This window comes from Leguminivora glycinivorella, chromosome 15, assembly GCF_023078275.1.
Source record: "Leguminivora glycinivorella isolate SPB_JAAS2020 chromosome 15, LegGlyc_1.1, whole genome shotgun sequence".
NCBI classification, from domain to species: domain Eukaryota; kingdom Metazoa; phylum Arthropoda; class Insecta; order Lepidoptera; family Tortricidae; genus Leguminivora; species Leguminivora glycinivorella.
The window spans coordinates 8,978,648-8,989,689 of record NC_062985.1 but is presented as its reverse complement, the minus strand read 5'-3'; the positions used below and the strand labels follow the sequence as shown (position 1 = coordinate 8,989,689).

Genomic DNA, 11,042 nt, shown 5'->3' with positions numbered 1-11,042 from the left:
GTTAATATAATTATGTACTTTGTACTTGTACTACTACTACCAATAGATCAAATCGTGCGCGGTAATGCAGTAATGCCACGTTCCTTCCGGATATGACTTTTAGAGATGATTTTTTTGGATTATTTTTACCATTTGAGAGTACAAACGTTTACATTTATTTCATCATGGTCAATTGGTCACCTTTAGATGATGCAGACCGAGTTTACCTACCTACCCAATATTCTGTGAATTCTGTGATATCAAATATAATAAGATGCTGAGCTAATTGTGATAAATAAAACTAGATAAGTTCAATATATTACAAGTTTTTTTTTTATTTCACACGTATTTCACAAGGGTTTTTAATTTAGAATAAAAACAGAAAATAAAATATTTACAAATACAAGAATCAACAGTGGCTCCAGAGTAACAAGTATAATAAGAGTTTATTAATTACTATAAGACATGGAAGTTCATAATGCTCCATACATTTCATAAGGAAGTTTACAGTGAATGACATAATTATTAAAAAATAATGGCGAATTGTCTATGTCTAGACATGATGAAGGACTGAGGCGATTGAGTCCAACTAACTTGTGTGCTTTTCACTTATTATTTTATTTTATCCTTAACCCTTTCCACGCCATCGACATATATTTACACCGCAGGCCAACGCCAAAGACCCATTAATTGGTCGCATACTACAGAGCAGCATAGATTTACGCTCATATGTGTAAAGTTCAGTGTTGACACCTCGGTAATGTGGTGCCTGAGACAACGTTTATTTGACACGGCGTCGAAAAGGTTAACTAACCTTTAGAACTTGCATCATATTATACAGATGTACACAGTGTGGACAATGGCACATGGATTGGTATTTTAAAAGCAGATTTACACGCAATATAAAGCTGTCCTTATAGCTACAATTTCTGATGAGTCAACTGAGCTGAATGAAGGAATGATTTCATACCCCCTTATTCATAAACGTACTCTAAAGTTATCAAGCCGATAAAGTTCGTTTGTCCCTTTCCGACGTATCGGTGTGATGGAAAAGGACGAACGAACTTTATCGGCTTGATAACTTTAGAATACGTTTAATGAACAAGGGGGTTAGCATATTAAGTTAGTTGGACTGAAACGTTTTCGTTGCCACAATGTGAATGAAGACGTCTACTGCGATATGTAAGTTACGTGAGAGGACGGCGATTTAAAATATAAGTACGATGCCCATACAACGCGTTTACTCAAAAAGCATTGGCTAAGAGAATTATTACTTATTCATATTTTTGTTACAGTATACATTTGATTATCACTCGAAGGCAATCAGAATGGTTGCACAATCTTGAACTCTAGTTATATGGCAAACAATTATTTTAACGTACGTAACGTAGTTGCTTTTAATTGTACGCGTTGTAAAGGAACCATACGACTCTTTAAAGATATGTTGCAGCTTTCCATTGGAAAAATAAATACTTTTTACTTCGATTGATACTAAATGCAATTTTATATACTGTTTGCGAACAAAACCGATATTCGATCTACATAAAGATGCAGTGCGTCTAGCCCGGGTGTCTATAATTCTGGAACATATCAGATATATTCAGTCTATCTATATAATTATTAAGGTACATTACTGATGATGCATAGTACAGTGCGTCTAGGATGGAGGCATGAGCTGCCAGTTCGTGCGTCGTGGAGACAATGCGGCTTGTCGAGAGATGAATGATTTAGTCTACCAGCACCTCGGCGTATAAAAATCGTATCAAACGTTTGATAACTCGCTGGTGTTGCGTGTGTGTGTGTGTGCGTCGCGCACGGACGGCGGCGCGGCCTCTGGACTGCGTAGCGTGGGGCGCGGCCGGAACACTTTGTTAGGACCTGTGCACACCAGATGCGTGCACGCGTTGCAATGTATGGATTCTCACGGTAGACGGCACACCGCTTGACACAAAACAACTGATTTAAAGTACTGATATTGACTCATTATAAGTGGACAATCATGCTGTTGGCATTAGATTTATATTTTTGCAATCAAAAAGTGAAGGAAGTAAGATAAATAATTCAAGTTCAGCATTTATTTAATCAACGGTCTACCCGTATTTGTAACCGGCCTCTAAATTACGTTACTATATCAATTAATCAGTTTGCCGAAAGCGTCCCGCGCTACAACAGGCGAGTCATCCACACCGACCGCGCCGCTAAATATTTATCCAAACAAATAAACATACACATACATAACTAATACATAAATTACAGACGAAAAACTTCACACAGCCATACATCATTTATAAATAAATAATCATAATAAAAAACCCTAAATAATTATGGAAATATTTTTGGTTACAAAGATTTTTTAAATATGCAAAATAAATACTCGATTCACGAGGTTTCCTTTCCAAATACAATATTGATCTAGTTCAGTTCTTATTCGTGCTAAAGGAACGTTCTCAATCGTATGTATATTTTTGTAATCACTAGAACTTATTCTAGAAGGCAGCGCTCGAGTTGATCACCATTGACTAGAGCGAGGGGCTTTTGTTTTTGTCTCGTTTCGCTATTAGACTTATGCCTCGGGCTTTCGTCAGGCAAACAACTCGCGTACATCCTGTATAACATTATTTGGCCAAACTGGGGCGTACGTACAGTCAACAAACCCTGGACCACCTCGGAACCACGCCACTGACTTTATAAATCATAATCGTAAGACATCCTTACTAATAGCCAATTTGACATAGTTCTGAGGTTCGCAGGGTTCAATTTTACATCAAAAGACGTGGCGATATCACAACGGTTTGTAGTCCGGTTTCAGTTCCTTGAGAGCACATAACAGTTCACTTCCACGTAATTCTAATGAACACAGTTCACTTTTGTGCTAAGATTCCACTACATATCCGGTCGGAGTCTGTTGCGACGTTGCAAAACGGACGAAGTAGCACCACACTTTAAAACTCGATGCAGTACGGAACGAATTTCTGTGCCTCAAATTGTACACAAAAAGTGTAGGCCACTTCTTGATCTCTTGACACGGAATGATCGTCCGAAACGAAGTCAAACGCAGTCGAGGGCATTCACACGACATTGGCGATTACGCTGAAAAGCGCGACTAACTGTCTCGAACGTAGGACTATGCGACTCGAATCAGCGACTCAAGACCGGGAGTGTGCGACTCGATCCCGCGATCACGCGACTCGAGTCCGGGAGACTCGATGGCGCGGCGCGGCGACTCGAGCGGTAGTGCGGAGCGCTCACAGCACGGCGCAGGGATGGTGCGACAGTCTTCATTCGGACTCGTCCTCGTTGTCGTCGTCGAAGCCGGACAGGTCGGCCGATTCTAAGTAGCCGTTTTGCACCTGGAATATATAATAACTCATTTATGACTGTTCTTTTCAATCCATTGAACGCGGCGATCTTAATTTCGGTTACTAAAATCAGTCACATGTGTTCAGTAGAAACCAGTCAGCGTTCTCAGATGATTATGTTATAATACGTATTGCCTTCGCGCTTCGCGTGATTCGCTCTTATTGAATCAACATCGGTTCAGTCTTGGGCCTATCAAGATACCAATCGTTTGAGCCATAGCGAACGGGATACTAATGTCCTTCTCGCACTAATATGGAACGTATTATCTTATTATATGATATGATATGATAGATAGATATGATGAGATCTTAGAAGATAGAGATTACTATAATTTCCCGAGACCTCGCAGGCAAGCAGTCGTGCGATAAATCATCAGAAAACATCAGGCCGTATATCGCACTATTTGTAAGACAATGCTTATAAGCCTGGCAGCATTTGTTTTTGTTTTTGAATTTTATAATAGAACCTTTTGTTACTCAATAAAAGTCCAAACTTTTTGGAATATGTACAAAAAATAGTACTCTGAGGAGGGTATGTCCTGATTAGTATGATACTCACTGCGTACTCCAGCACGGCGAGGTGGCAGAAGACGTACTGGTCGGGCATTTGTATGGAGTGCGCTCGCTGCGCGCGCACGCGCTCCACGGTGCCGCGCACGTCCACCGTGCGCTCCGTCGCCAGCCGCATCGCGCAGATGTCCAGCGTTAGGAATGTGCCTGTCACACAATATTATACACAATATTATTTGACGAAGCTTGTAGCTAATAACTTGATTTTGTATTCAGCTGACGAAGCCTGCGTTGCGGATTTGAGAATATGGTCTCTGAATAAAAATAATATTATACATGTTTATACTAAATGCTACAGTGATTATCAATTTGAATCGCTCTGATATCCGTAATTGATTATGTAGTTTAATCGACCCCGGGCGAAAGGGGCATAAATACTCTGGAATAAACTAGGACTAGAACTTTCTTTATATGTTTCTGTGTAAATCATCATCATCAGTTACGATAAGCTTGTTTTATACCCTCACAGAGCGTCATGAACTGCCTTACCTACATTACATTACACTTGCATTTTATGTACATGACTTTAAAATGAATGAATGAAATCATCATAAAAAAAGTAAGAGATGCTCTTCAAAAACAAAGACAATGTTTGCCTCATATGTAGTTACATAGTAAAAATACACACCTGTGCGACCAATACCAGCAGAACAATGAACGACAATGGGCGGTCCCCTACTGTGTCCCGCCCACGCGTCTCCGAGGCTGAAATATTAAATAAAACATTAGTAAATTCTTTAATAAAATCCAATAGCGATCATGCACGTATACTTTGTCGTATTATAGACGAACCAGTTATAGGAACGGTAACACCGGAGCGACTGTGTCGTGACCCATGATACCCGCTCCATCGGGGACGCCGTATTCCGGCGTAACCCGGCAGTACAGCCTAGATACTCACTCGGCGAGCGTTCTAGCTTGCGCCCGACGAACCGGCCGCAGGAAGCGCAACACCGGCCCGGCCACGCTACTCCATTACGACTACGAGTACTGCTCGGGTATAACCTATAGTACAGAGATACTCACTCGGCGAGCGCCCTGGCCTGCGCGCGGCGCACGAGCTGCAGGAAGCGCAGCACGGGCGCGGCGCGGCCGCTGCCGGCGCCACCCCCCGCGCCGCCCGGCACGCCGTAGTCCGGCCAGCGCGTGTACTGCCCGTGCCAGATGCGCCGCGACTGCTCCGTCTGCAACACCACACCGCAATATTACTTACAATGTTGTGTTGATTTAGAGCCCGATCTAGCAATGTGCGACACAAAAAGCCAATCAGTTCACTCGTCACAAGAAACTTTTGATGCCATGAAATAAGAAAGTGAATGTCGAAACTTAAGCGACAAATGTATGATTATCGCCTTAAGATGGACGCGTACTAGATGCGTCACAGTATAATACAAAAGCATTAGCGGTAACCGTAAAATCGCCGTGTACTGGCCGCGTGTACAAGGCCACAGGGAAGTACTGCCCGCACTTGACGCGGCCTCGTCAAGTGGCACACAAAACAGTCAACTCACTCTCAGATCAGTGAGCACTAAATGCGTCACAGTATAGTCGTCCTCCTGCTCAATGGCCTCAGCAGTGACCGCGAAGCCGCCGTGAACTGCCCGCGTGTCCACGGCCACGGGGAAGTACTGTCCGCACTTCACACTGCCTCGTTCGACAACAATCACACAACAAAGTCAACTCACCCTCAGATCAGTGAGCACTAAATGCGTCACAGTATAGTCGTCCTCCTGCTCAATGGCCTCAGCAGTGACCGCGAAGCCGCCGTGCACTGCCCGCATGTCCCCGGCCACAGGGAAATACTGCCCGAACTTGACGCGTCCTCATTCGACAACAAACAAAAAACATAAACAACTCACCCTCAAATCGGTGAGCACTAAATGCGTCACAGTGTAGTCATCCTCCTGCTCAATGGCCTCAGCAGTGACCGCGAAGCCGCCGTGCACTGTCCGCGTGTCCACGGCCACAGGGAAGTACTGCCCGCACTTGACGCGGCCCCGCTCGACGGCGCGCGTCGTCATAACGATCACGAGCGTGCCTTGCTCCCACACCATGCGCCAGAAGTCACCGAAGGTTTTGGGAAGAGGTCCTGAAAATAATAGAAATTATATCATAACAAGGGTTTCAATGGAAAATTTTCAGTTTTTATCATGTTTTATGCACTTTTAGCCCGTAAAGCCTGACCAGAAATATATGACTATTGTCAGGAGGGCGCTGTTATTCTGATGTATGAGGTGACAGTTCAGTTTAGTATGAAGAAAATAGTTCTAAGTAATGAAATTCGCGTTCATGGCGCGTAGTCATATATTTGTGGTCAGTCTATACAATATTCTGTAAAAATACGTGCCTTATACAAACATTTTGCTTTCCGATATTTAATAGCAAATTTTAATTAAAATTATACACTTAGGTATTTATTTCATTTCATTTATTTAATTGCCTGTGTGTACAGTAGGTCTTATTACTAAATAATGTTTCAACACAACCCTGTAAAGGGCACTGCAATTTACTTACAACTAAATTTAGATAAATTAAGAGATTTTTTTATTTTATTAGGAAGAACTTTTCGCAAAATGTATTATTATTTATACTCATTAAACTAAGTAGACCACAAAGTTGATCCGTATAATTAAAAAGCGTGTGTATTCAGGCACTCGTAACACGGGTATGTTTACCGGATCATTTGCGTACGTCACCCGCCAGGCGCCGTTACGGCTATTGGAAAACTATTAACATTATACGCACCGACGGCTTTACTACGTCTTTATTACTTATGACTATTGCGAACTGTGGGCACTTTAAGTGTTACAAGGTGATGTGGGATTAAATTTTAGTAAGGTCACCTCATAAGCCTTAAGTTTATTGTGTGTGTATAAAACTCTCCTTTACTTTCATTAGGTAAAATGGGTAGTACATATTAGAATAACTTTGATGGTTTATTGATACCTAAACCTCAGAGCATTCGAATAATGCTAAAGTGACATTTTCTTATATTAAAAGAATGATAAATGGTTCTCTTCACATTATTACAAGTGAATTGTACTCTCACTGAACTCATAATATCAGAAGAGACCCTTAAATGCTCATCAACCGACGAAATCGTAAATGACGGAGTGGAAATTTCATATAAAAGAATGATTGTTTCGTTAGCGGTAAAATTTCCTGCTCCGTTGACGTAGCTCGCCGGTGAAACCACCAGTATTCACCTATTCTAAGACGGAAATTCGTGGAAATTAAATTGCCGTACATTTGAAGCGCGAAATTTGGGCAACGGCGATAAACCGGGCATCAATCACCGCTGACCGAACGCAGCCGATGGCAGCGCGCCAGCGGCTCAGTACGCTGCTAAAACTATACTTCTCCAGGGTTCCAAGAACACTGCGTTGAAGGAATGACAAAGTAACTGCTGATCGATCATGTAAGTCTTAGCCCATACGGTTATTATACTACATTTATTTTAGGTTGTAAATGTTGCCAAAATATTGCTCCAGATCCTTGTTAATTAATTTTAACGTCTCTTTACAACTTCGTAACCAGTAATTATGGTTTGAGCACTAATTGATACCACCTAACTTGACACAGTAACTGGAACAGTATGCGTTACACAGCCTGACACCTTGTATACTAATTCCGAAACTGTACACTTACCAAACAGAGGGTTCCTATACAATGGTAATGGAACTCTCATAAATATTATTGTACCTATCTCTCTAATATATGTATATTATGTAATCTGTCATAGAAAGGACCCTGAATAAATGCCATAATGACTTCCAACCGCGGAAAATGGCAAAAAAATTGAAATACGAACTTACCCTGCGTACATATGAAGGCATTCTTCTGTTTATACCCGTCGACGTAGTTGGCATTGATATAATCTGTGGTGGGGTCGTCCGGGTCTGTCTGCGAGAGAAGCACGCGCGAGTGGTCGAAACACAGCACGTCGGTGTACCGGTTCTTGGCTAGGTTACTCGGCAATCTGAAAAAGACAATGACTTCTTTAAATATAACATTTTAAATTCTCGCGTTTTGCATTCTTTGCATTTTTAAAGTCACTTACGGGTCGAATAATTATTATTTTTATCGCGTTCGACTCGTGCGTGACTTTAATTTTTTTTTAATGCGGTTTGCTTTTAATAGTGTACTAGTTAATAAATCTGAAATAGATAGCAGCTCAGAAACTAACATAACTTCACCCGCAAACTGCTTATTTCTTCCTAAGAACAAAACAATGCGCAGATAAGATAATGTAGTTAGTAGATATATTTAATTGGGATGAACCCGCAAAAGTAGTAATTATCTCATTAGAGTTGCACATAAAAGGATTGAAACTCCAGCGGTAGACCGATATTTTATTGTTGAAACATGTTTTTTAAAGTCCGCTTCCAAAATAATCATTAATCATAACCCGTTGTATGTTTTCGACGTCTTTGCGACCAAGGTCAACTTGAACAACACTTATTGACTAGGCAAGTGCCATTCTGGTTTAAAGCGTAAATACATACTCTATAAAATAAATATTTTAAGTTGTTTATACTAATCCGCCCTTGATGTAGCTATGATTCCGGTAATTCCATGAAATTGATACGCTGTACGTTCATTAGTGATGAATAAACATTATCTTGCGCGGCAAGCCGTCATTAATAGCATTAGTTCCATTATCGCCCGATCACTAAAACATATTGCGGTAATAATTGAATCGGTATGAGCACAGCATAAAATAATATAAAGATATAATAAAACAAGAATCACAATATAAAAAGATTGTTCTCTCTGTAGGTGCACGAAGAATTTATATTGTAAAAATGTTTTTGTTTTCTTAGCGTTATAAAGAAACGAGGTGTCGCGGAGTGACCTGACGTTAAACGATTTGCGTGAGACAGGGGTTAGCTAGCAAAGAATGGATTAATTAATTATTCTTTGTGTAATTGGTTGGGTTCTATCAAATTGTAAGGCAAAAAAAAAAAACAATTTATTGAATTAAAATGGTCGATATAGCGAAGCTTTAAAGCCGACCCACGCTTTTGAGCGTCTAGTTAGCCCTATATGAAAAACGGCATTAAATCTTGCGCAATTGCGGCAACATTGCGTCGTGCAATAGACATACAGTTGACAAAACGCCGACGCTCAGGAGACGATAATGTGGGGTGGCTCTAAAAGAGGTGGCCCGATGGCCGTGAAACTTTATGGCCACCCCACACTCTTTTTGAGTGTAGGCGTCTAGTCAGCACTACGAAAATGGCGTTCGCTACGCAGTTGCAACAACGTTGTATCGTACAAAGCCATAAAATGTATTAGAGCAAAAGCCCGATACGAACTCTACGCCTTCACTAAACACACTAGTGCGTTTTCACATTATCCGATCAGATATCGGATGTAGGATCGATATCCTAGTATACAATTAAAGGCGCTATCTTTGATTTTCGCCTTTGACATCCTTCCTGCATCCGATATCGGATCGGATAATGTGAAAACGCACTGTGGCGGGGTGGTCCTAAGAACAGCTTGTCTTCTTCGCCATACTTACTTGGCGTGGTGGAAGGTGCCGGGCCGCCGACGCACTCTAGGCCGCCGAAGAATCTATTGCTACATATCGTATCGACGGTTGAAAGACGAAGTAGTGTCTTCGGCATACTCACTTGGCGTGGTGGAAGGTGCCGGGCGGCGGGCGCGCGCGGATCTCCTCGTACTCGGCGTGCAGGCCGCGGCGGCCGAGCGCGCGCACGCGCGCCAGCAGCGCCGCCGGCGACTCGCCCGCGCCGCCGCCGCCGCACTCCTCGTCCGAGAGCCCGGGCGACGCCTCGCCCGATGACCATGCGCCGCGTGCTACCGACAAACAACACTTTTTCAAAACTATGTTCTGTGTTCATAAGCGTCAAATTTCAGGCCGCTGCCCTAAACGAAGTTACGGATTCCCGGCTTCCATCGAACAGAAAAATATTATACACACCTTGACCAGTAAATAAGCAAGCCTCAGATTACATGTTTGTTGACACAGATGTCATATATACCATAGATCAATCAAACGTATCTACTTAGCGTGTCAAATGAACTCAGTAAAATCCACTTAGTTGTCCGTCTTTAATCGCAGCTTGCAACTTTCGGGCGTCAAACAACGTCAAGTCAACAAAAACATTAACAATGCCTCGTTACGTGAAATTTTATTGCAACAACAAAAAAATTATGAACAATCAAGGGCCTGAGACATATTTCAAATCACAGGCAAGTAACAACTTCAGTACAAAAACTGACACGCTCGGCCGCCATACAAATAGATGCACTTGTTTCTTATCTTAATCTAGTTCTCTGTTTGTTGACCTCAGCTACAAGCTACAACTCGGCCGACAAGTACATATTATTTGAGAAATTTCTTACTTTACTGACCTAGATATATACCTATCATCTACTATACCCACCCGTCCCGGCTAAGCAAGGGGAGTACCTAAACTATAACAATGGGTAGGGGTATTTAAAGTCACACACAGGTCGAACGCGATTAATTAACAATGTTAATTAATCGCGTTCGACCTGTGTGTGACTTTAAATATGTGTACAAAGCGCGAGAACTTAAAGTGTTATAATGGGTAGGGGCACCGCAAAACTAGGCCACTTCGCCTAGTTTCATTTAGTTTAATTACTAAATCTAAGTACCTAGTAGTATTTGCAGACTAAATACTAAGGTAAGGTACTTTCAACTTTTATCAAGCTAGGGCAAGATAGATCCTAGGGGGAAAGAAATTAAAAAGTAAAATATAGTCACTATACACTGAGAGAAAATACAACCAGTTTTCATGTTCGTTCAACAAGTTTTTTGGTTAAAATAGCGCCTACGTGCTCTTTGGTTCAAACAACAAGCTACTTGTCATTTGAATCGGCAATATATTTGAATCAACAAGTCGATTTTATAAAAACAACCTGACACATATTGTTTTAAACATACGTTTGGCTGATTCAAACGGATAAACCGCAACAAGTCGAACTTGTTAAATTCACAATGCAAATTTCTCTCAGTGTACATCGTGTACAGGGTCCCATAAAGAACAAAACGGATTATCTTATCCATAAAAGCACAAATTCTTCCAAAATGACGTGAAAAACATCACAAACAAATGCGGTAGCAGTTACGAACAATAA

The 11,042-nt window shown here is 41.6% G+C and overlaps 1 protein-coding gene across 3 annotated transcripts in view; it reads right to left on the bottom strand.

Annotated features, from left to right (window-relative positions):
* Nucleotides 1-289: 289 nt before the first annotated feature.
* The window catches only part of LOC125234011 (tyrosine-protein phosphatase non-receptor type 9-like), a 169,932-nt gene continuing 159,179 nt past the window's right edge, over nt 290-11,042 (bottom strand). For all 3 annotated transcript variants that reach the window (XM_048140191.1, XM_048140190.1, XM_048140192.1), the window contains 7 exons: nt 9,548-9,734; nt 7,724-7,887; nt 5,768-5,997; nt 4,935-5,092; nt 4,537-4,613; nt 3,898-4,055; nt 290-3,329 (listed from right to left, as the gene is read on the bottom strand). In XM_048140191.1, the coding sequence (XP_047996148.1) occupies nt 3,258-3,329; nt 3,898-4,055; nt 4,537-4,613; nt 4,935-5,092; nt 5,768-5,997; nt 7,724-7,887; nt 9,548-9,734 (1,046 nt within the window). In that variant the 3' untranslated portion in view covers nt 290-3,257. The remainder of the gene's footprint in view (nt 3,330-3,897; nt 4,056-4,536; nt 4,614-4,934; nt 5,093-5,767; nt 5,998-7,723; nt 7,888-9,547; nt 9,735-11,042) is intronic.